Source organism: Fistularia commersonii, chromosome 21 (genome assembly GCF_037954325.1).
Source record: "Fistularia commersonii isolate RoL2024-O1a breed Wild chromosome 21, RoL_Fcom_v1.0, whole genome shotgun sequence".
In the NCBI taxonomy this organism is placed as follows: Eukaryota; Metazoa; Chordata; class Actinopteri; order Syngnathiformes; family Fistulariidae; genus Fistularia; species Fistularia commersonii.
In genome coordinates this window covers 3,436,745-3,463,306 of record NC_141304.1, presented here as the reverse complement: position 1 = coordinate 3,463,306, position 26,562 = coordinate 3,436,745, and the positions used below count along the sequence as shown (strand labels likewise).

Sequence of the window (26,562 nt, the reverse complement as noted above, 5' to 3'; positions counted from 1 at the left end):
TCCATGAGATCCATGGGCAGAGATCTGTTTCCCTGGGGTTGAAGAGGAGAGGAGGAGAAGAAGAGAAGCCTGCAGGAGGAACCGAAAGCACTCTATCGAAACACACCAATGTCATGGAAACAAACATGTAGTATTACAACACATCAGCCCATGCGTATGTGTCTGTTGTGTATGTGTCTGGGGGTCTGTTAGTGAGTGTGGGGGCGTGAGAGTGTGTGTGTGTGTGTGTGTGTGTGTGTGTGTGTGTGTGTGTGTGTGTGTGTGTGAGATCTATGCCCTGAGAAGGACATTAAAGTCCCTGCTGGAAAGGAGATATTTTTTATTACAAAACAAGACAGAAACAAACAAACAACAAAACAAGGCACTGATAAACAGTCCAATAAATCCCCCTCTGCCTTCAAGGTCATTTGTGAAGTTCAGATGTTCCTCAGCACCAGGATCTCCAACTGTCACGTTTCTTCCTCTCAAGGCTCCTCTTTTTGGCTCAGGTGCACCCATTGGAAGCAAACCTTCATGTGAAGGACTTCACCAAGAGACAGCGTGGCGACAGTGCACAACATCTTCTGTGTGTGTGTGTGTGTGTGTGTGTGTGTGTGTGAGTGTGTGAGTGTGTTTGTGTGAGAGAGAGAAATGTATGTTTGTCTACTGGACTCTGATCTTCTCTCAGCCATGGAAACATAAAGAGACATGATGTTTCCCTCTGGATTCTTCTGTTCGCCACCTGATTAAAAATCACAAATGCAATGATGCTTCCTTCACACACAAACACACACACACACACACACACACACACACACACACACACACACACACACACACATACACACATACAAATACAAATACACATACACACCCCTGAGGTTGAGGAGCTTTAGAGGCTGTTCCTATGCTGACGCCTGCAGCAGCATTTAAAGGGTTTAATCAAAAAAAATCCTCTTTATTCTCCAAACCCTGGACAGATGCCCTGATGGGACCAACCTGAGATTTCAGCCCCACGCATGAACCTGCACACCCTGCAGATCCAGGTGCTGCTTCTGGATCAACAAGAGTGTTTCACTCATCCAAAGGGGGGGGGGGGGGGGTGTTGCTGAGATGTTCATGGCCTGGAAGATAACAAGATGAATGGATGCACCGTGTGCTTCTCAGGCGAGGTCTGAGGTCTTGCTCCTTCTGGGTTTTTGCCCTCCACCGTCCAACAACACGTTTTTACAAAGAAGAAGAAGAAATTCTCAGTCCAGGGCCGCTAAAGCGCCATGAGAAGACAGGAGGGTGAAGATGCTTAAAAAACAAGGACCATAAAAAAGAAGCATATTTCTGAATGGAATTACAAGGAGAAGTAACAGCTGAGACACCAGATGAAGTTCTGAAGTTCTGATAGACTTCAACATCTCATTTTGTACAAAGCGAAGCCCTTGTGATGGGGAGGAGTGCATGTTCCTTCAGTCCTCCTCCTCGTGTTGACCACACTTCTCTGACACGTGCAGTCCGTTCTGCTCCAACGACATCCTTCCAGTCGTCAGCTGAAGTTCTGGTCTCCTCTGGTGGAACACTGTTGTGTAAGAGCCTGAGTCTGTGAGGTGGGGTCCTCTGGAAGGAGATTCCTGGTCCAGGAGTTGTGGAGCTCCTGTTCCAGGAGGGGGAAGCGGTGCAGACGCATCCCTCACTGTGTTTTCTCTGCACTGCTTTTCTTCTGCGCCACCACTGCCTCCTCCCCCCAGAGCTCGCCATCACTGTCCACCACCCGGTCCTTCTCCTCATCCCAATAGTCCTCCACCTCCTCCGCCTGCTCCTCCTCCTCCTCCTCCTTCTCTTCCACGGCTTGCTCACACGGAGCCTTCTCCTCCTGCTTGATGGCCTGGGCGGCAGGGGGCGGGGCCACGGGGGGCAGGGCTGCGGCGCTTTCCCCACTTTCGGCAGCGTCCTCAAAGGCGTCGGGGTTCTCTAGCATCTCCCTGATGAGCGGCGGCATTGGGCCCGGGATCTCCGTCTTCAGAGTAATGGCCCTCTCCGCCCCTGCCAGAGAGCACATGAAGATATGTGAGGTTCAACCGTGTTCATATGTTCACAGCCTGCTTGAGCTTTGAGGTGTGAAACCACTGAAGGAACCTTTGGAATCTGCTGGTGGAGATCATCTAATCCCAACTGTTACTGGGAGAGGGGCGGGGCTTAACCGGAAGCCCTCACCTGTCAATAAAAACAAACCAACATCTACCCATAGGAACCACCGGTCCGACCTTTAGTACTGATCCCTCGCAGGTCGGTGACCTTCATCAGCATGCGGGGGAACATGTGAGGCTTGTTTGGACGGCGGCGGCGGGTGTAGATCTTCAGGGCCTCCAGTAGTGGCTCCTGCAGCTTGTCCACCTTCTCAGGCTCCTCCAGGTCCATGCGATCTGGGACGGCCAGGAAACGACAAGCCCAATTGATCAACTTCAATGCACCAATCAAACCTCATCACTTTGGTCTCCTGTGTAAGAAATGACTTCTGATTCTTTACTTCTTCTTCTTTGGATGGCCTCCTAATCACCTGCCAATAGCCAATCACCTGCCTCCATTTAACCCACAGCCAATCATCTGCCTCCATCTAACCCTCTCTTCTCACACCAACTAACATTCTGTCATCTCTCCCTCCATCCATAAACCCCCTGTTTAGTCTTCTTCTAGACCTCCTGTCTGGCAGCTCAAACCTACCTACACCTTCTACCCAGATGGTCTCCATCCCTTCTCAGTCCATGTCCAACCCAATTCAGTTTGACTTTATTTTCAGAACATCTAACATGCTGTCCCTCTGCTGGACTACATCCTGATCCTTTTCATTCTCCTCTCTCCTAAAGAGGAACCTCCACATCTGTACCTCTGCCTCCTATCTTCTCCTCAGTGTCTCCAAACCAGACACCATGGCTGCTTTTCACCTCTGTCTTCTCCACCTTTCCTCTCATCTTGGCTGATACTCTTTTTATTCCAGCTGTTCCAATCTTCTTGCACATGTTCCTCCACCCTTTCCATCACTCTGAACTGTTGGCTGTTCATCTCCACTCCCTGTAGCCTCACCATTCCTCTTGGGTTCCTTTCCGCCACACAAGTTTTTTGTCTCCAGCTGACCTTCACTCCTCAAGCAGTTATTTCTAACTAATCTCTTCTTATCAGTGAGGAGATCCCAACCCCAACAGAGTGTTCCACCAGTCGGAGGAAGACCTGGAGGAGGTACCTCCACAGATGAGGCAGATGGCGCTCAGGAGCCCCGTTTCCGTGTCGTCCATCTCCAGGGGGAGCAGCTGGCCGGCGAAGGCGAACACCAGATCTGTCAGCGGCCCAAAGCCGGCGTTGTGCATCTGGGTTCGGTTGAGGGTCAGGCCATCTGAGAAGGTCATGGTGTCCTGCTCTGGAGTGTAACGGGTGCATATCCTCAGCATCTGAGGAGCAAAGCAGAAGATCTATGAGATGGGAAGGTGGGGAGGTGGAGGTGAAGGAGGAGCATGAATTCCCCACCAGGATGTCCAGACATGCAGATTTGAGGAGGGTGATCTGGTCAGCGATGGTCAGTGACGTGAAGCCCGGGAGGCGTTTGGCAAACTCCACGATCTTTATGATGCACTTGGTGGAAAGCTCACTGAACTTGTCCCACAGGCCCAGGTCCAGCTGCACTCTGTGCTCAGCGCTGGAGTTCTGGAGGAGACAGAGCCACACGATGTCCCTCTGGGTGGAGGAGGTGGAGGTGAAAGAGGTTCTCAGCATCTCCACACACTCACCGTGGTGTACTTTCCCAGCTGGCACAGTGATGGGAAGGTCTCCTGGTGAGCCTTGCTGACTTTGCTGACCAGCTCCTCCAGCTCTCCACTAAGCTCGTAGCTCTCTGGCAGCACAACTTCCTCCTTCACATCTTTTTTCTTCTTGTTCCTGTCGTTCCGCACTGCTGCAGGAAGCCAGATGACACTGCGATGTCTGGAAATGTCGGTCTTCACATTCTGATCCGTCTCCCTCCTCTCAGACTCACCTTCCTTGGACATGCCCACCTCAAAGCACTTCTGGAGCCGGCAGTACTGGCAGCGGTTGCGGGTCACCTTGTTGATCTGGCAGTTCTTGTCGCGGTGGCAAGTGTACACCATGTTCTTCTGGATGCTACGGCGGAAAAAACCCTGAGGAAGATGGAGACGGAGAGCGGCGGTCAGGCTCCGACCTAACCTGCTGGAGATAGAGCCTTTCTCCAGCATCTATGAGACGTTAGCCTCCAGGGGAACATGACCAATGTATGGACCAGACAGTTCTCAGAAATAGTCTCGCTATAACATCAACAGCATGCAGTACTGCTATGTGCCCACTAGAGGGAGCTTTATATGACAGTCAGAGGTTACTACCTTGCAGCCCTCGCAGGAGCTCACGCCGTAGTGATACCCTGAAGACTTGTCCTGGCACACGAAGCACGGCTTGTAGACGCGAGGCGGAGGAGGAGGGGAAGGAGAGCTGGGAACCATCTCCTCCGAGCTGGTGCTCTGGGTCTCCACCGCTGCGGGGACACATACGGGAACGTTTACAATAACACAAACACACACACGTGGTGCATATCTATTTTGAGATGATTATGGAACCCCATGCAGGTCAGGAGGTCAACTCAAAGGCTGGGAGGGGGGTGAAGAGAAAAGGGTGGAGGTGGGGTGGGGGGGGTCACTGATGATTGACAGGGACTTAAAAGACACACAATTAGCTGATGGCCAGATGGCCTGACTGATAAAACGCTGATTGGCAGCTGAGATTTGATTGGCTTCTTCTTTTACTGGCAGGGGGAGGGGGGCATTCCTCTGTTGACTTTCTGACAGACGTCTGAATTTTGTGTGTGTGTGTGTCTGTGTGTGACGATTTTATTTGACAGGCTGTCCAGTCAGACCGGGCCGTATCCCTGCAGCCCCATGTGAACAAACAAAGGCAGGATGTTTACGAGACTCGGATGGCTCTTCTATTCCCTCCTCACTGCCTTGCTCAAGAGAATGGCAGACCTGGAGTCGACCATATGCCGCCCCGGGTCCAAAGGAGCCACGAGCACCAGAGCTGATGTTCATCTCCATGTGGAACAGCAGATTCCTCCTGACATGCCTTTCAACTTTCACCTTCAGTCACCCCAACTTCACCTTCCTCTGCTCCCCCACCCTGTTGTTTCCTGGCCCTAAATTCCTCAGTGCAGGCTGGACTGAGTTTAATAGCTGCCCAGGCTTACAGGCGGCCCTATAAAGGTTGTGTCTGGGATGGGGGGTATGCTCACCCCCAAGCCAGGCTGATGGCCTCTTTATTGGGATCCATGCACCTCGGGCGGCTATTCACACCAGCAGCTCAATCCCCGGGTCCCTTACTAGTAAAAATAAAGAATCCAGGGTCAAAACACAAAGTCACTGCCCACCCCCCCCACCCCCGGTCAACCCTAGGATCAGACCAAATGTGCACCCCCCCACCCTCACCCTTGAGCGCCCCCCACGTGAACCTGGGGCTCATCATTACCAGGAGTGCTTGGGTTTCAGAAGACAGAGGGCCAACAAAGGAGTCATGTCGTAAAAACAGAGAGGGAAAAAATGAAAAGGAAAGGGATAGGGGGCAGGCGGGGGGGGGGCACCATGAGGACAGGACCTTCCCAGTGGACAAGGGGTTGAATGAAATCCCCCCAATTTAACTTTGACCTTGGCGAGAGAGCGTGGGCGCTGCGGGCCGGCCCGAGTGCTCCAGGATCCAAAATCGTGGGTTTGGATGCAATGAGAATTTAAAGTGACTCACCAACAGAAACAAAGGCCATAAGGAGGGAGCAGTTATGTTTAACGCAACAGATACTTCTTCTTCTCCAGAGATGACTATGTGACGCAGCGACATAGTGTACTCCCAGCGCGTAGACAGAAACACAACTCGTGGATCTGAGGACCAGAGTGGATCCACACACACAATACAATTATATTCTATATTATATATATAAAATGTGTTATACTACATATGATATATAATATAATATAATGAGGTGGCCAGAGCATTCCCTCAGATCTCCCACTGGATGAGATTACATATATAGATTATAGACACACACACACACACACACACACACACACACACACACACACACACATATATATATATATATATATATATAAACACATGGTATATCTGTGTGTGTGTGTGTGTGTGTGTGTGTGTGTGTGTGTGAGTGTGATTATATATACTGCTCAAAAAAATAAAGGGAACTCTTGAACAACACAATGTAACTCCAAGTCAATCACACTTCTGTGAAATCATAGTGTCCACTCAGGAAGCAACACAGATTCATTTTGACTTGTTTTAAAGACATTACATCAAAGTTGGATTAGCCTGGAGTTTGTTTTTACACTTTAATTTTGAGTGTGATTCCTAATCCAGACCTCCATGGGTTAATACATTTAATTTCCATTCATCATTTTTGTGTGATTTTGTTGTCAGCACATTCAACTGTGTAAAGAGCAAAGTATTTCATAAGAATATTTCATTCATTTAGATCTAGTATGTGTTTTTAAGTGTTCCCTTTATTTTTTTGAGCAGTGTATATATATAAAATCTCAGTATTTGCCCTCACCTTTCCTCCTCTGGCTCTGAGAGGGTTTGATGAATGAGCTGCAGTAATAGACAGAGCCCGGGAGGGTGAGCTGAGGTGAGGTGTTCTGCGGCCAGAGTCATTAGGAAATAAGCCTCAGGGATACAATATTCATTCATTCATTCATTCAATCCTTCGTTCGTTCAGTATCTACACCGCTAACCAATCACAGCTGGCCTAAGGAGAGGGGCGGGGTTTGACCCAAACGGCCACATTTATAGAGATACAACTGTTCACCCTCTCATTCACACCTATGGAGATTTTTCCAGTCTCTGTGGGGAGAACCCAGGAAGGAACCAGGAGAACATGGCGAACCCACATAGAACGTGGCCCTCTGTTGTAGGATGGAGAACCTTCTGGATGTCTCCACATGGCTGGGGCTTCGGGAGCCACCACTGTTTCCCTCTGTTTTCTCAACGAATACATAAAACAAAGTGAACGTCAGTCACGAGAGGAAACTCCTGCAAATCGCAGAGAGGATGTGCCTCAGGCGAGGGAGTTGAGGAGGTGAGGAGGTGAGGGCGTTGAGCGAAGCGTCAGCTGTAACCCGAGCCATGTTGGTGTGTGCGGGCTGTAACATTAATGCCGTCCGACCAGCCGTCAGAACACGAGGATGGAAAGTATCTACCGCTGAAATGGAGACTGTGCATGTGGCGCCGGGCACGGAAGGGTGGCGAGGGACGAGGCTACCATCAGAAACATGATGGAGTCAGACAGGGCGAGAGACACTGGCGTGACGGTGGGGCCGCGGAGGAGGTGGGGGTGATGCTACCTGTCGAGCAGGAAGACGGAGCAGAGCCAGGAGCTGTCAGCAGCTGTCATCACCCTGAACTGAGCTCAGCCTCAGAAGAAAAATACCTTCTCCTCTTAACCTGCACCCCCTCCCCCCCCGCATGTCACAACAGCATGACCCGCGGTGAGTAGGGTCTCATCCACACTTCACTTCACATCCACTCTCAGGGTTGTTCTGCGAAAAAAAAGGGGAATTGTACTCCTTAAGCTGAGGTGATGGCTGCTGTCGCCACGGTTACAAATGTGATGGGATTTCTCAGCAGCTCGGGAATGAGACACGGACGTCACGATGATGCCGATGAGACTAGCCGGCGCCGAGTTGAAAACCGATCGACAGGACAACCTGCCTCTCATCTGGAGCCCTCAGCGTACATTCGGGTTGACGATGTCCAACACCTCTGATGGCCTGAGGTCGCCCAAATACAGCATAGCGTTCGGAAGAGCTGGGAAAAATCGGTACTGGATCTGTCCTCAGAGACACTCAGGTGAAGGTCTGTGAGAGGGGGAGTCCATGACCCTTCAGTACCCTATTACATCTATTTGTGTTACAATATTGGCATTATTTTGGTGTGTTTATGTGTGGTGTTATCCTCGCCCGATGCCCCCTCAAATGATTGTATCAACTATGCATATCTATGAGAAAGGATTCCAGCTCTAAGACAAAGACATGATTCCTCCAGCCTGGGTGTGTGTCTAGACAGTATGTGTGTGTCCCACAGTGGCAGCCTTCAAACATATATAAGATTGTTGACTGACCGACTGACACCACCCGAGCCCGTTTTATCTGAGACGCAGGCTGAGGACGGGTTAGTGCGTGAGAGATTTGGGCCGGACGGGTCGAAGGAAGCGAGCTGCGGGACCACACAGCCGCTGCAGATTTATTGCTCTGTGATTGGCCGTCTGGACGACATGCTGTGACATATGGCCTGTACTGCCTGCAGTCCCACGCAGGCTGCCACCATTGAACATCTCCGTGAACTAGACTTTGGCCTGGGGAGGTGTGTGTGTGTGTGTGTGTGGGGGGGGGGGGGGTGCTCAGGCTCACACTTGAGAGGAGGAAGAGCAGGAAGGAGAGGTGATATTTGAATGACCAGATGGCTGAAGATGATATACATGTATCTATACAAATAAAATATCAAGGTGAAGTTTGGACTCCTAGCCCAGCACAAGATTTTGCACACTGTAGATTGTGGCCGTTCATGTGAATGTGTGTGTATGTGTGTGTGTGTGTGTGTGATAGTCTGTGTGTGTGTGTCACCAAGCAAAGGGACAAGGTGGTAATTAAAAAGGAAAAGGGATGGATTTAATGACTGCCAGCAATGTAAGAGAAGCAAATTTCTTGGTGTCTGTTCGAATGTTTGTGTGTGTGTGTGTGTGTATGTGTGTGTGTGTGTGCGTGTGTGTGTGTGTGTGTGTGTGGGTGTGTGTGGGTGTGGGTGGGTATGCGGGGGGACTCTGAAACCTCAGATATGCTGGGTGAGTAATTACCAAGACAGCAGAGAGGAGAGGGGGGCACTGAGTGACAGTCCCTTTCATCAGCTGTTCTAAGTTCAATACCAGACCCTCCCCACCACACACACCCACACACACTCACACACAGACACACACTCACTCTTTCACACACACATACACACAAACACACACACTCAGCCTGCACTAAACCCTCCCCCCTCCTTCCTGCCCCGGCAGGAGGAGGAGGAGCCCCTCTTGTCATTGGCAGCAAAGTTTTAAAGGACAGGCTGTGAAAACTGGAGGGCTGGGGGGAAGTTTGACAGGGGGGGAGGGGGGTCTACCTTCAAGGAGAAGCTCCTTAAAAAAACAACAACCTGAAAATACCAAACTCTGGGATGAAAAAGGAGGCCGAGCCTCACGCATTTACACGCTTGTTTGCACGATTTCACCAACGACGAGCCAGACTCAAGCACAGAAACATTGGAGGGAACCCGAGGAAAGGTACCTTGGAAGGTACCCTAGGAGGCGACCCTTGGAAGGAACTGTTGGCAGGAACTGCAGGAGGGAACCCTTGGAAGGAGGAAACCCCTGGGGGTAACCATTGGAAGGAACGCTAGGAAGGAACCCTAGGTGGGGACTATTGGAGGGGGCCCTAGGAAGAAACCCTTGGAGGGAACCCTATGGGGGAACCATTGGAAGGAAGACTTAGAGGGAACCCTTGAAGAGAACCCATGGAGAAAACACTTGGAAGGATCCTTAGAAGGGAGCCCTTTGAAGGAACCCATGAAGGGAACCATTGGAGGGAACCATTGGAAGGAACTCTTGGGGGGAACCACTGAAGGGAATCATTGGCGGGAACCCTTTGGATAAACCCTTTGGAGGGTGGCCTCAGAGGCTGGCTCCCTGGCATCCCCTGGAACATTCCCCCACGCCTGGAAACACACTTGGAGGAGAAGTCGGGACACAAGTTGCCAAAACTTGTCTTAAGGGAGACTTATCAGGGAAACTCGTCCCCCACCAATAGGCCGAAGGCTGCGGGTTCATGAGAAAACTGCTGCTCAACGTACAGGAGTTCCCATCAAGGAGATTCAGATGTTTGCCTGTACTGATGAGTGTGTAGCATTTGCAGTGCATGTTTGTGTGTGCGTATGTGTGTGATCATGCATTTCTTCTTTGCAGACTTCTTCTGTTTAGTCATCAATCATTTGAAAAATAGACACCTGAATGCAAATTGCAGGTTTAGTTGTAACCTGAACTCACCCACCCCCACTTCCAACTGTGTGTGTGTGTGTGTGTGTGCTTGGCTCTTTTCTCCTCTGGTACACTTCTGGTGTTAATCTGAGGTGGGTTTGAGGTGGTCGGCAAGGTGAACACACACACACCATCACACACCATTGGATTCACCTCCTTTGAGGCGCACAGTGGAGGAAAGAGGTCTCATCTAAATAGAGAACTTTGCTCTGGAGGTCCCTCACCTGCTTAGACTCCAGCCCTCTAAGGAGTCCTTCAAGAACACAAGCAGGTTCTGCCTGGAGGAGACACACTGACCCCCACCCCTGGATGAGAAGATCCAACACAGAGCAAGGGAATCCTCCAAAGATGGGGGACCAAATGTCATAGGAGAACATATTCCTCAGGCAGGAGAAGGACAGAGGAGACAGACAGCAGTGCCTTAAAACGCCTCCTCACACCCAAAGAAAGGGACGCAGAGGTGCTGGACGGCCCCATAGTAAAGCACAGGAAGGGGGGCCAGACGGGGGTCTTAGAGAAGCTCCTGGACCTCAGATCTTTACAACCTGTTCACTAAGAGCGGAAGGAAAATCACCTGTTTGGACATTTTGGTTAAAGTTCTGGTGAACATCTGCCGATCATCTCTGACATCTCTATCTCTCTCTGTCACCTCTTTTTCTGGACGTGCCCTCCATCAGGGGACCTCCGCCAGAGGAACTCCGTCTGGAGACCTCCAACCACCCGGTGTTGGTTTGTTGCCGGACTGATTTTGAAAAACATCAAACATGTTTCAAACATGGAGGTCTGCGGCATCAACATGAGTGTGAAGGCCTCAAAGATGGAGGTCACGCTGACTTCTCAGGACAGACAGTGTCTCTGTTTGTTTTTTTGGAGATGCAGAGTGAGGAAGAGCCTGTGAAGCCCAGTATCATCACAGAGGCTGATGATGGACTCCTGGAAGACCTCCGCAGGTCCATTATCTCAGAGCTCCTGCAGACCTGAAAGAGTCCCGTGCTGACCTTCAGCCTGCTGAGGAGATCTCAGGAGGAGCTGGTAGAAGGAGCCTCCACGAGCTGTGGAGCTCAGACAAAAGGAGCTTTAAATCTCTTCTCTCTCTATCTGAACTCACCATTAACTTTGGAGGGTTGGGATCAGTGTTTAGGTTTGGAGTAGGGTTAGGTTTGGGTTTGGGTTAATGGTAGGTTGACTTTCATCTCTTTCCAGTTTAGGTTTAGGTTCAGGTTCAGGTTTGGGCTCTCTATCTGAACTCACCATTAATTTTGGAGGATTGGGATTAGTGTTTGGGTTAGCGTTGGGGTTTTGATTAGGTTCAGGTTCAAGTTAGGGTTTAGGTTCAGATTTTAGGTTAAGTTCAGGTTAGGCTAACCATTTCCACCTCTTTTCCTGCCACGGCTCAGGTTTGAGTTTGAGTTTGAGTTTGAGTTTGAGTTTGAGTTTGAGTTTGAGTTTGAGTTCGAGTTCGAGTTCGAGTTCGAGTTCGAGTTAGGGTTTGGGTTTGGGTTCAGGTTGTGATTTGGGATAGGATAACCGCTTCAAACCTCTTTTCCTACCATGGTGAGGGTAAGGGTTGGGGTTCAGGTTCGGGTTTGAGTTGGGGTTAGGGTTGGGGTTAGGGTTCGGGTTCGGGTTAGGCTGACTGCTTCCACCTCTTTCCCTGCCATGGTGAGTGCCTGGTTATCAGGAAGCCCTTGCAGACCCCAGGTGGAAATATGAGGACCTGAATGACCAGAACTATGTGACCTCGGGGCCCATCTGCCTCCAGTCTGGTTCTGCCCAGACCTCAGGCGTTGACGTTTGGACCCAAGGACCCCGGCCGGGTCAGGTCGCTCATTGTTTGGAGGAAGTGTCAATCACTTGAAGTCCCTCATAAAGAAAACAAACAGGATGGCGAGGCTCACAAAGCAGCACAGGCACATAAACAAACACACAACTGAGAATGGGTACAGAATCCAGAGGAATCTGCCTCTTCCTGTGGAGAGAGCTCAGAGATAACACCCCCGGTGCCTGATAAGGGCACACACACACACACACACACACACACACACACATACACACACATACACACACACATTCACAGTCCTGATGGAGGTGGAGTGAGTACTCACACTGAACGCTGCCTGTCCCGGCCCAGACGAAGGGCTCCAGACCAGAGAAGTAAGGGGTGGCCTTGGCCAGCATGCAGGAGCCCGGAGGGGACACGTCGAAGAGGGGCCGGGGGCCCAGGGCCTCCACGTAGTCGAACATGCTCCTCCGGGGTTACACACTTCTTCTGACAGACCCAGGGAGAGCGTGAATGCTCCCTGCAGGCTTAGGTCTGGGTGCTCCCTATCTGTCCCCACTCCCCAAAGACCCCCTGGTGGAGTGAAGGGCCCAGATCTGGCTCAGATAATCTCTGCTGGATTCCTCGTCTGTGTTGGCCCCAGGTCGCTGGGATCCCTTGCTCACCTCCTCTGGTCTGCTGCCGCCACCACCGGTCTGGCCTCCCCTCTGCTCGGCGCTCTGGGCCTCTCGCTCTGAAGTGCACAGCCCATGAGGGGAGGGCCTGGGGGGGGGGGGGGGGGGTCCCAGGGAGGGGCGGAGGGAGGGCCCAGGCAGGAGCTTGATCTCTGATTGGCCCCATGGCAAACTTTCTCTCTCTTCTCCTTCAAGTTCTTCCCACCAGCCCTCTTCGGATTTCATACACAGCAACAAACATCCCTCATTTCCTTTCTTTTCTTCTTTGGCTCTTTCTCTCTCTCTGATAATGTTTACATAGAAAGATAGAAGAGGGTTTAGTTTAATTTCACACCAATCACACACACACAAACACACACACACTGTCAGAACAGCTACCTTCAGCACTCTCCGAGCAGAACAGGGAAGGACATCCCATAGACACACACACACACACACACGCAGGAAATGCTGTGGCAATATCCACATTGGGTTGATTAATAAATTATATGTTTTGAATCAATTTCACTTTTATTTCTCCTGAAGCGTCCCTTGTCTGCACGTGTGTGTGTGTGTGTGTGTGTGTGTGTCTATTGGGCTCCAATGGATGAAGTTGGCGTCCCGGAGCTCACTGGGCTCCTGAGCTGCAGGCGAAGCCTCGCTGAAGAGTTTTGCTACTAGAACCCCCCCCTCCATTCAAGAAGATGAACCCTGGAAGATACCCCCACTGGGGCTCTACAACCCCTCTTTACACCCTCACACACACACGCACACACACGGACCGACTTTGGCTGTGAGGCCTGTGACTGCTCATTCTGTGTTCATGTCCCTGGGTCTGTGTGTGTCTGTCTGTGTGTGTGTGTGTTTTCTTTCTTCTTCTGAACGCCTGGTTTTGTTCTTCTCCTCTACCTCTTCCTCCTTTCCCTCCCTCTCTCTGCCTGTCCGGCACGCCTCGTCAGATGCGTAGCATTTCCATCCTCTCACCTGTCTTTCACCATCAGGGCCGAACACAAACACACACCACCACCAGGCCCTGCAGGGAGTTAAGCCCCCTCCCCAGCCTGCTGGACTCTCTCCACACCTTGAGACAATTAACTGCCCCCCCCCCCCCCCCCGCTGTCAAATAGAATTGCACAAATATAGGGGATTTTTTTTTAACAAGCTAAAAGCCCGAGCCACTCAATCAGCCCCCCACCTTTGAAACCTAAATCAAGGGACTCCCCAGTCAGCATAGCACCATTCCCCTTGTCTCCCCTTACACACACACACACACCGCTAATAAGAGCAGCGAGTCACATTACAAGTATTAACAATCAGGTTCTTCGGCTATTCATCCTGTCGTCACGTTTGACACAAACACACACAGCCCAACAATGGCCCCTCTCTCCCTCCTTCCGTCCGTCCCTCCATCCCTCCGTCCCTCCACCAGCAGCTCCTCCAGCTCAGCAGCACATATTTGCACAAAGTCTCACTGCGGTCATCAGCAAGTGCACAAATAAGTCACAAATGTGAGGCCGGTCCATTTTCATGGGTGGTGGAATGTGCAGCCCACATAGTGGCAGTGGAAATATCTATGTGTGTGTGTGTGTGTGTGTGTGTGTGTGTGTTCAGATACACAGCTATGTGCTTAAACAAAGTGCTTGTGGTGACAGACACAAAGAAAAACACACAAGTCCCATTCTCCGTGCTTCGAATCACTCACATATCACACATATGGGGAAAAACAGACGACTAGGCGTGCGCGCGCGTAACCACACACACACACACACACACACACACACACACACACACACACACACACACACACACACACACACACACATGCATTACGCAGAACAAGAACAGGATGTGACAACCACAAAGAATCAGATCCCGGGGACTGAAATGTGTTTTTCCCGCAGATTCAGAGCTAGATTTATTATTCAACTGAAAAACAAAGCAGAGACTGCGTTGCTCACTGAGGGGAGGCTTCTCTGTGTACCACCTCTCTCTGCAGTCTGGAGTAGGACAGAGGGCTGCTCGTACAAATCCTCGTGAGGAATTTCCCGAGTTTCACCAGAAGTTGTCTTGAGTTTGATCCCATGACGGCATGTTTGCAAAAGCTGTCCGAGACAGAGCTCCTCTCCAAGGAGCGAGTGCTGCTGGTTCACTTTCACTGATGGTCCTGGTATCTGATCGGATGGATTTGTTTATTGATGGATATATCTACACAGTTAAGGCTCACCTCTATCCCTCTATGTTCTAGAGGAGCTCGTAGCCAAACGTAGCAAACATAGCAGTACCAACCATAGGGGGGCAGTGCTGCGCAGTATGCTAAAGTGCAACAGGCGATAAGAGCAAAGAAGAAGCAGAAAACAATGGTAGAACCAGGGGAGAAGAATTCTCTATCCATGTGCTGCCATGGATGTGATAGTGGAACAGACTTTCATGGAACATCCGTTATCACAAGCGCGGCAATCTTTGTTATCTGCACTGCCCTCTAGTGGACGTGTTGTGTAGCAATCCATACGGGGTGTTTAGCGTACTAGCTCAGAAGGGCCCAAGGGAGAGGAAGTGGCTGGTTTCGTGCAAATGGTACGAGCCACCCCTGCACGTCCAAACACACCCCAGCATGAGCAGCCAAAGGGTTAGGAATGGGATCTTCTTCGTCTGGAGGACAATACACATCACTTTCCTGGGATCATTCCAAATTTTTCTCCTACAGACAGCGAAGTGTGTTTCCATGGTTCTTCTGTGGAACCCAACCGTTTTAAAGCATCCCTCCTGCCCTTTGATGTGTGTGTGTGTGTGTGTGTGTGTGATGTTTAATTCAATGTTGACAATTTCCCACGTGGCTGAGGACAACAGCACATCTTTGTGAATGGGTGAATCCCTGCTGAAAAGCAGACTCCATTCACCTCTGCAGAGCTGTGTGTGTTTGTGTGTGTGTGTGTGTGTGTGTGTGTGTGTGTGTGTGTGTGTGTGTGTGTGTGTGTGAGAACCACCAGAGGTGAGGAATCCAAACATCTGGAATCTGCATTTTGAAGCAAAGCTGATCCGAACTCACTTGGAGTTCAGGGGGTGCAAGCGAATGCACCACGGAGGGGTTTGTCCTCCAGTCTGTGGTCGGCGCCAGTGCTGCAGACTCTGCTCTGCATACTCGGTGCTGCAGATTTGGAACAGTCCAAATAGACGGTAGACGCGGTTGTGTGTGTGTGTGAGCGTGCGGCTGTGGGGGCAGTTCAGGTGAGTTCACATCTATGTAGAAACCTCTTTGCTGGACAGCAATATTGCCTGCACATGCACACGCCATTCCCCGACATTGTCCTAGGAGCCATTGGGCTAGATGTTCTCCTCCATGAGAACATCAAACATCTGAGGACCTTCGATGCATGCACCTGAATGTTTCCGAGTCCGATAAGCCTTCGTTGACCGGAATGACATAATGCAGACCCTCCTGCGGCTCAGATGTTATCATCACAGGCTTGTTCTGCTGAACTCTCCAAGCTCCAGAGGACAGCCGGAGATCAGCAGATAGCAGCTACCCAGTAGACATATTACCTCCTTGCATACACACACACACACACACACACACACACACACACACACACACACACACACACACACACACACACACACACACACACAAACACACACACAGGTGGGTGTGCACCTCCACACTTCATGCATGTCCTACAGGATATCAGGGCCAGGGCTGCAAAGGGAGGTATTTGATTTGGACTCTGCAATGTCCATCACCTCCATGACACCGTGTTGTTTGCTCCTCACACTCTCCTGGGATAAGAGGTTGACCCCGGGACCGAACACACACACCGGCCACCTGAAGTCCCCTTGTTCTGAGGGAATCTAACCTCCTCCTCTGGGAAAGATCTCGTCCCAGAAGAAGACACAGCATCTGAAGGCCACCTCTGTATCTCTGGTGGTATCCCTACACACACACACATACACACACACACACACACATACACACACATACACACAGTGTGCGTGCCCACCACCCAGTGCCGCTGCATGTTAGTGGGATCTGGAGGTCATTAAACCCAGGTTCTGACTGGTCCTGGAAACGGGGTAGAGGAGAAGAATGGAGGACAGATGAAGATGAAGAAGAGAAGATCCTTCAGGAGTCTGGTGGGGAAGGACAACCGTGACCCCTGTGGTCCACAAGGGGAACTCATCCTCCTCCTCTTCTCTCATCTCCTCCTCAGAAGAAGGCCTCAGAGGTGGACAGTGTGTGTCCCCACTGTCGTGTGTGGAGGGTGTGCGGAGGAAAAAAAGGGAAAGACGGAAGGAAGGAAGGAAGGAAGGAGAAGGAGTGAATGTTCGACTTACACAGTGCAGCCATCTCCTTGGGGAGGTCGGCCCCAAAGCGGCCAAGCAGGTTGCTGCTTGCCAGAAGGTCAAAGGGGGAGTGGCTCCTCATGGAGGTGAAGTTAAAGGGGTAGATGGCACGGGGGAAGCCGGTCATATGATGCACTTGGTGCTCCCTGTTGGTCGCCATGGTGATCAGTTGGCCCTGGTGGTGTCCCACCCCGTGGTCCTGCTGCAGGGCGGTCAGGGGCCAGACGGCACTCAGGCCCCGCCCCCACTGGGCGGGGGGGACACTGAAGGTGTGGGGGAGAGACGAGGGGAGGATGGATCGCCGGAGGCCGAGCCTGGATGAGAGGGCTTCAGGTCCGGGGTCTGCTGTGGAGAGAAGAGGTGGAGTTAGAGGGACCTCTCTTTCTTATGCCCCTCAGGAGTGGGCGGAGCCTAACCCCCTGCCATGGAGCTGCGGTAAAGATGGCTCAGCCAAAGAATGTGTTGTTGTTTTGGGCCTGCTGGGGTTGGAGAGGCTGAAGGAGCCAGAGGAACAGGTTCACAAATGGCGGAATGGCGTTCAACTAGCAACGGGACAGAACCTACAGGTGGAGTCATGGTGGAGAAACAACAAGAGAATCCCTGAGGTTCTATCACACACACACACACACACACACACACACACACACACACACGCGCGCGCGTGCGTGCGCACACATTAACACGAGCGGCCTGTCAATCATTGGCTTCGCAGGGTCGCCCTGAACCTTCATTCAAAATAAACGCTTCCACATGTTGAGGAAAAATACTGGCCAGAACATATTCTGTATATCTGCAGGGCAGAGTCATCAACACACACAGTGTCCATCAGCCTTGATGCTCTTCAGGGCTCTCCCTGCTGACACTGAGAATAAGAAGAGATCAATTTTGGGTTCCTGTCTCAGTTAAGCTGTGTGTATGTGTGTGTGCATGCGGCCTGTATGTGTATATCCACATGGGGTATGATGTTTAACCTTATTTTCTATTTGGAGAGGAACAATACATAGGTTCAGACACACACACACACACACACACACACACACACACACACACACACACACACACACACACACATACATATAGACACACTCAGAAACACATAGACATACACATACACTTCTTGTCTTGCGGCCTGGGATAAAACTGCACAACACACAGCTCAAAACACATACAACACAGTACACAACATACAGCAAAACACACATCACACACTACTCAAAACACATTACATTCTACAACCTACAAACAACACAACACACTACACACTGATGTGCCGTGAGATTAATAGTTGGTGAGGCATGTCTTCCATGAGGCATGAGAACTCACGCAACTGTTTATGATCACTCAGCACAAGAAACTAGTAACAAACATTCAGTTACTGACCAAAAAACACAGTACATTGAAAATGTAGTTCATATTGCAAAAGTGTTTAAACATTTTAATAGCAACATAGCAGAGTATGCAAGCAGTCAGCCGTCATTACATAATCTAAGTTATGGCTCAACAGTCTGCGGCCTCACCGCACGTCTCTTCTCAATATTTGAACAGTAAACATGAAAATCCTGCGGTTTTTGATAAAAAACAATCCGGTGACGTTAAATGAAAATTACCTTCATAGTTCAAATCACTGATAAATATAACCATTTAATTATTTTTTCCATTTTACATTTTTTTTCTTTCCAGGATTGGCAAGTAAGGCATGGCCTCTCCTGCCTCCCCTGATTGCATATCACTGCACATTCGACACTGGACACGACACACTACACACACTATGTTAGAGTGTAACATTCTCCATGTTACACTGTCATACTATACATATTACACTGTAATACAACACATATTACACTGCATTACTACAGGTATTACACCACATTACAGGAGGTAATTCACTGCATTACAATATATTATACTGCAATAATACACACATTGCACTCCAATACTATATGTATTACACTGCATTTCAATACATATACTGCATTACTGTAGATATTCCACCACATTACTGCATTACTATATATTTTATACTGCAATTCTACTATTCCCCCCTAATGAGTCACACCCTGTGCCCACACCCCTCCCGTCGGGGGACACACACCTTCTGCAGGAGCAGCAGTAGAAGGGCCCCCTGTGTCCTTGGCCTGGGGCTTATACGCCGCTTTTATGAGACCAGGCTAGGCTGTGTCAAACTGGGTCACCTGGTCCCAGGTACTGCTTACACACACACACACACACACACACACACACACACACACACACACACACACACACACACACACAGAGCTGATGTTGCCCCCCTCTCCCAGACAATGGGGATTAAAACCAGCTTTGGTGCAGAAACAGTGGGGCTTTCCACCTCTCTTTCTCTTCCAGCAGCTCTGCACATTGTTGTGTACAACGCTCCCCTCCGCTCTCCTTTCAGTCCCCCCGTGCACGCACCAGCGCATGTACGAGCACTCCGAACGACGCGCTTTATTTGATTATCCCTGTGTTTTTTCAAAGGGCATATTTTGAATGGTTATTAGGAGAATCATCTGGAACCAGTTATCTGCAGAAATGGGACTGAATTTTATAGTTCTTTTCCGACCAAATCAGCTCCAGGTCACGCTTATGAAACCAGGCATGCACGCACACACTCACACACACACACACACACACACACACACGCACACATTACAGAGGGTTTGCACTGCTGTTTAGAGTGGACCTGAAGGCCAGGAGAAGGCCGTCATCGCCGATATCTGAATGGGACGCAGCCACTGACCAACAGAGGAGGATGGTCATCTGCAATGGATGGGAAAGGAGATGTTTCCTTCTTCACAAACTGAGTGAGGAGAAGGTCAGAGGCCCGCGGTAGAACAAGAGGTATTTGTCCTCCATCTCCACCTTCACCCTGGGCTTCCGACCTCATCATGATTTCTGCCTGTGTGTTTCCTGTTGCCCTGTGAGACGGGTGTAGCATACCATAACGGCCATTCTCTGTTGCAGCGTGGAAAAAGCAGGCCGGGGACTATAAAGTCTAAATTCTCAAAGAGAAATGCATCCACGCTTTTCCCATCGCTGTCGGCGCCACCGAGCTCTCTGCTTTTCATTAGCCGCCCCCACTTCCTGTTTTCTTGTCACTCAGTTGCGAGCCGTACACACCATGCAGGGCCGGCCCTCTACGCCAGTGCAGGCCAGTGGATCTCTGTCAGACGCTGCTCTCGAACCTGCAGCTCCACTCGACCTCTCACCCCACCCGTGCACAGCGACATAGCAGGATTCTCAAAGTAAGAGACAGATAGCGTTGGTGCTGGGAAGCAGAGGAACAGGGCCGGGTTGCAAGGGCCGGAGGTGATGCCTGTCCTTGCTGGGATGGATTCACACACACACACACACACACATACACACACACACACTCCGCACACAAAGCCCTTCTGTGCGCCTGCGATCACGGGGCCGCCGGCCCTCGTCTAGGCTGATCAGATGGATTACATGATAGACTTCCTCTGTCCTTAAAATTGCGTTGACCCCAATGCCAGTTTGTGTTCGCTGAACACGCGCTTGTGTGTGTGTGTGTGTATGTGTTTTTAGATGCAGACACACTTTGATGTTCTGAATGTGGAGTGTGTGGCTCCAAAGGGAGTCGGCGGGAGGGAAGGCAGGCCTCCTTTTGTGGATGTGATGTGCCGTGTTTGTATCTGGTCACCGCCATGAAATAGATTTTCCGTTATCAGCATCGTAGCAAGCAAGGATTTGGTCTTCCAATGTCCATGAGTACAAACAAGGGTGGGTCTGAACATCTGCCTGGGTTTTCACCTCTTTCCCTGGGATGCTTCGGCCACGTTAAAATGGCCACCGTCTCCATGGAGATGGGGGAAACATAACACCTTGAAAACAGGAGTACTCCGTAGTCCTGTGTGTAGAGTCTCCAAGCAGAAGCTCATTTTCTTCCTCGTTCGGTATGAACTCTCACAGCGCCACCTACCGGCCGCGTGTGTTCTGCAGAGTCCCTGGTGTTTCCAAAGCAGACGATGCCTGGTTTTTCATCGGCAGCCCTGCAGCCAACCGAGAGGCGGCGGGTGGAGCCGGCAGCCAAAGAAAATCCCAGAAAACCACTGAATTCAGGAAAAACATGACTTCAGCAGAGACAATTAGCTGTAACCCATGAAACCGCAGTGCGATGGGTTTATTCTGAGCGGCAGCAGCCAGGAGCGGATGTGCTGAAAACACAGTGTGTGTTTTTAATGTTCCACAAACTTCTGCTGAGGCCGAGAGAAAACACGCACGTCACAATGTCAGCCGCAAGAAGGACATCACAGCTTCCAGCGCTCTCCACCATGGCAGGACATTAACAAAGAAAGAAAATGGCAGAACACGCCGGCCTCCGTGATGTGTGACACACACACGCAAGTAAACAAATCAATAACAAACCAATCACAAAGCAGTATACAATCAATCCAGAAATATCTGTGAGGAGCTTAAAGGGGGCATATGATGCTTCCACACGGGGTCATATTAACCCTTTCATCCATTCACCTATTCACACACACACACACACACACACACACACACACAAGTAGGTACCATGCAAGCAGCCCATTGGGAGCAACCAGAATGAAGGCCCAAGACAGGAGGAACCGGGGATTGAACTACCAGCCTTCCCACACTGTTTTTCCCTGGCAATAGTTTGCTAGGTAAGATTGTCCTGTCACTCGCAGAGGGCAGTTTGGAAACGTCTTATAAGATAATGACTTGTTGGTTTAACTTGAGTGTCTGGACGGTAGCTTGTCATTAAGGGTTTAAGTGGAAAGTCAGTCTGAATTCCCTGGAACAGCACACACAAACACAAACACACACACAAACACACACACACACACGAGAATTAAAAGGACTCATGCCATGATGGTGCACACAAAGACTGGAATAATCACAGCTCAACGGGTTAAAGGATGAATGGATGAATAAATGAATATCACAGGCTTCCATTCAAATGTCATGAAAAACTCTGCTCGCAGCATGTTGGGTTGTTCCTGATGAGAACATTGTATGGACCAGTGTGTGGAGCAGATGTAGCAGGTCCTGCAGAGTCAGGACAATGTGTAATATTCTTGAGACTCAGTTGGGGTGAGAGGGTGACTGCAGGAAAGAAGATCCAGAACATCTCTGTCACCTCATCCAAGCACCAAAGCCTGAAGGACCAGTGGGTCTGCATGACAAGCTAGGTGGGCGACCCTCAGGAAAAGGAGGAGGAGGAAACCCAAGGCCTGGGTTGCAACCTCTGGAGCTGTCGGTTACTTGAAGACCTTGAGGATATTTGTCGGCTTTTCAATCCCAGGAAGATCCTCTTCTGTGTCTTTTTACGCACCGCACATGGAGGTTGTGAACCAATCAGGGAACAGCATGGTGCAGGACATCACGGATCATGACTCCAGACACCCAGGAGTGATGGCTCTATCAAATCTGATGGATCTGGATGATTGGAGGGTGGAGTGTAGCTTGTTCCTTCTGAAGGTTGGCCCTCAGCTCTTCTGGAACAAAACAACATCTGCATGTCTGTGTTGTTGTTCTCCATTTGTTCTTCGTCAGTTGGTGAGAAGATGAAGAGGAAGTGGATATTCAGCCCAACATCAGCCAACGTGTCTCCATGGATGAATGCATGAAGAGCTGGAACATCAGCGTGGGGGGGGTCAGTCTTGTTTGGCAACTCTTCAACAGGCTTGGGAATTGAACCAGGAGCGTTTGGCGTGCTGGACCCAGGTGTTACCTGGGCTACCCAAATTTGGGAATTGATCCATGGACCCAATCCGTCAAGCTGGATTTGAAGTCAGCAGCCCACCTATGGAGGCGTGTAGGATGTCCACGGATCAACAAGGGGAAGGGAGGGAGGGGCGGGGCCAGCAGGTGTGTGGGCGGGGCCAGCGGGTGTGTGGGTGGGGCCAGCAACAGGCAATGATGGGCTGGGTCAGAAGCAGGAGGGGCGGTGGGCGTGGCCAGCAGCGGAAGATGAGCAGGGCCAAGGGTTGGCAGCCACCAAGACGGCCAGTTTAAACTCTTTAAACTCTTTTAACTCTTTAAAAGAACTTTACCATCACAAAAGAACTTTACCATCACTTATATATAACTTTGTGTGTGAGTGTGTGTGCCTGTGTGTGAGAAGAAACGCCTCATGGAGTCATTTACAGAAGACAAGATTTCAGAGTTCAGGCAAAGAAACAAGGGCACACACACAAACACCCACACACACACACATGCAAACACAGAAGTTTTCTCCTCCACATGGAGCTGCATCTTCGTATAGTCGCTCCTTTTGTCTCTCCCTGGGAACCTCTGTTCTCAATTAAAGCTGTCCTCAAGAAATACCCCGCTCAGGCTGACCCAGGACTACACAGGCTTGTAAAGATGTGTGTGTGTGCATGTGTGTGTGTGTGAGAGAGAGAGAGAGAAGACATCTCACTCATGCTCTGACACGTCCTCTGCGTTTACGTTCCTCCACGGAACAGCAGGCTGAAGTTACCAGCAAAGCAGACATGGAGTGGCTCTGGAGGCGGAGGAGAGGAGGGGATAGAAAAGGTGGAGGAGAGGCAGACCTACCAGACGGGGCAGGACGGAGCCCCGTCCCGGAGCTGCTCTGGGCCGAGGACGAATGCTGGTCAGTCGGAGGTCCTCCTCTCAGCAGCCTCTGCAGCTCAGCCTGTTGCATTCCTCCTCCTCCTTACTCTGCCTCCTCCTCTCCTTCTCCGCTCCCTAACTTCCAACCTCTCTCTCTCTCCCTCCCTCCCTCCCTCTCTCTCCTCTCAGAATCATTGTGTGCTCTGATTCAGAAACCCTGCCTCTGTCACATGATCCAGCACTTCATATATACAGCCCTTTCTTTCCCCCAAACCAGCCGCAGAATGCCCGTAGGAAGGGGAGAGCGGGTCCAGGAGGCTTAGGTTTCAGCTTGCTGCCCACCCCGTCCCGCCGTTCCCGACCCCTTTCCACTCTCACTCTCTTTCTTTGTCTCAGGGTGCTCTCTACCTCCACTCCTCTGCTATCTGCTATCCATCAATCCTCCTTTCGGTGAATCCTCTGCTGCTTTCCACCTCCAGAAGCCAGTCTGTTGCTCTCTACTCACAGACACACCTTTACCCTGTCTGGGGGGGGGGCCGAGGCTGACGCCTGGCTCCAGGAACTGGACAAAGATCTGCTCCTACACCTTCTCCTCCCTGTGTCCTCCCACTGAGATATCACATCTCTGAAACAACGCCAGGGTTTACTTTCATTGCACCACTAAACACAAACTGAAAATACTGTGAAATACAGTCATTAGTTCACAGACAACACACATGCTTGCGGAGGCCTGCTTGCTCGTGCGTTGCTGTCACCCTCTGTTACACCGCCATCGCATTTGGAGCCAATCAGAGGCCCTCCTGAACGTCCCGGAAGGGGCTTTGACACTGGACAAGGGTGTTTTCGTGCGTGTAGACGACAGCAAAACAACAGGCTGACTGGGACAGATGTGGGCACTCTGACTACTCCCAGACATTTGGACAGAACGGTCTGATGATCCAAAGTGACACAGACCAGAGAGCCAATCGGTACAGTTGACGGTTCCTGACTGCACGACGTGTTCGTTCAGAGGTCGGCAACCCGGCTCTGGAGGCTCCTTGTGGCTTTTGAAAACAATTAACGAGTATTTAATTAGAAAATAATTTAATTTTAGTGTGTTCATTTTAAAATGTAATTTTAAATTTGAAGATTATGGTGATCTTGCAACATCTAAATAAAATGTGTTAAAATATTTTTGTCGCCCTTTCTGCATGGTAAAAGGATGACAGACAGGGGCAGCCTTTTTGGTTTGCTGCCAGTGGATAATTTAATTTTAGCTTTTTTTCATAAATACAAGAAGGACTCATTTAGCCGTTGAGTATTTAAAGTGCTTAAAAGTAACCTTCAACCCAATGTCTTTTTTCCAGGTTCAAAATATTTTGTTGCATGCAGAAATGTAATTTTGTTTTCTCTGCAGTTAATTAAAAAAAATGCAACACATATTTTGTTCGTATATAGCATAAAGGCAAAAAAATAATGTTATACACCGTGTTAATTCATTTTAAATTTCAAAAGGGTTGCGTGGCTCCCGGTGTTTTCTTTACTGTGGAGAAATGGGTGCAAATGGCTCTTTGAGTGGTAAAGGTTGTTGACCCCTGACCTATGGTAACTTGAAGGCTGCTAACAGCAAATGCTCTTTTTTCCATGTGATACTATAAGTAGAGTTAGAGTTCTGAATGCTATAAACAACGTGCGTTACTATGTACATGCAGCACAATGCAGTACAGTGAAGGAATACATTGTCCAGCGTCTGGTATAAATCTGGGATGACTTCATTACATCCCAAAATCACTTCTGGCAGGAATTATTTTCCATCCAGGCCGCAGTGAAAAGGGCCATTCTCTCAACGCCTTCCACACCTTTCCAATCCTTTCACGTGGACGTTCCTCCTCCTCCAGGATCTCGAAAGCCAATCCTGCTGGTTTCTCTTTTTTCCCCCTCCTCCGGCAAAGGAAGCATTTAATGGAGACGTGTTTGATCCGCGCTGAAAGCGGAGCGGCGCCGTGCGTCCGTCCAGGCCGGCGCCTGCAGGCAGAGCTACCTGCCTCTTCATGTCAGGCAGATCTGTCCGGCCTCTGCAGCAGAGAACCAGCAGCTGCAGGCTTGACAGCAGAGACACACTGCGTCTTGAAGGTCCTCGACGTCCTAAGGACAGGGACCCCCAGACCAGTGGGGAGACGGCTCAGGGACCCCCATTGTAAAAATATCATGCAAAATTTTATTTTATATTAAACTGGTCCTCATTATTGTGCATTCAGTGCTTCACCCACAAAGCCTTTGATATATTTCCTCATTTATTTGAAACATAGACATTCATTTTAAACCAATTTATTTTTCTGTTCATCCAAATGTAAATGTATTTATTCATCCAAATATTGTGTTGTGTATATTCTTCATATATATATTTAGAAATGTATATTGTATGTAACTATTTTGATGCAATCATGTTTGTCTTAGTTTAATTTCTTTATTTTTTTCCCCTGTGGTTTCAGACAAAATACCTGCTGCTCTGGCAAATTAATTTATAAACAGTATCTATCTATCTATCTATCTATCTATCTATCTATCTATCTATCTATCTATCTATCTATCTATCTATCTATCTATCTATCTATCTATCTATCTATCTATCTATCGATCTATCTATCTATCTATCGATCGATCTATCGATCTATCGATCTATCTATCTATCTATCTAATGTGTGTTTAAAGATATATATGTTAGATTTGTGGGATGGAAATAGAGGGTGCCTCAGCTCACTTAGGTTGAATCTTTAACAGATACTGGATAATGATTGTCAACAAGCGTGCAAAATTGTTTTCAGTCTGTGTATTTTATTACATTGTTTTTATTTAATTTATTTTGTGTTTCATTTTAATTTATTTTATTTTATTTCATTTAATAGGGTCAACATTTATTTCCCTACAATAAATCCAGGATGGCACTCATGATTTAATTCTTTTTGACATTACCCATGGACTCCTGTTACAAATTCAGTAATTATTTGATTCCTTGAACATATTCCACCTTCCCTTAAGATATGACTTTGTTCCAGGAGTGTGTTCGTATGTTGATTTTTTTGTATCGGAAATGGATTTTTCTCCATTTAAAATAACAGAAGACAATCAATTAATTC

At 49.5% G+C, this 26,562-nt stretch overlaps 1 protein-coding gene across 5 annotated transcripts; it reads right to left on the bottom strand.

The window, feature by feature from the left end:
* Positions 1 to 302: 302 nt before the first annotated feature.
* Positions 303 to 23,565, bottom strand: LOC147222086 (retinoic acid receptor gamma-A-like). Of its 5 annotated transcripts, none has more exons than XM_086167885.1 (9): positions 23,429 to 23,565; positions 16,853 to 17,206; positions 4,356 to 4,504; positions 3,995 to 4,136; positions 3,750 to 3,913; positions 3,490 to 3,666; positions 3,209 to 3,413; positions 2,235 to 2,393; positions 303 to 2,013 (listed from the first exon to the last, which is right to left on the bottom strand). In XM_086167885.1, the coding sequence occupies exons 1-9, from the start codon at positions 23,535 to 23,537 to the stop codon at positions 1,661 to 1,663; spliced, it is 1,812 nt and encodes a 603-aa protein (XP_086024011.1). In that variant the 5' UTR covers positions 23,538 to 23,565; the 3' UTR covers positions 303 to 1,660. The 5 variants fall into 5 exon arrangements, with proteins under 5 accessions (XP_086024011.1, XP_086024013.1, XP_086024012.1 ...); XM_086167887.1 differs by having other exon boundaries at positions 3,750 to 3,910; XM_086167886.1 differs by having other exon boundaries at positions 16,853 to 17,203; positions 23,429 to 23,559.
* Positions 23,566 to 26,562: the final 2,997 nt, after the last annotated feature.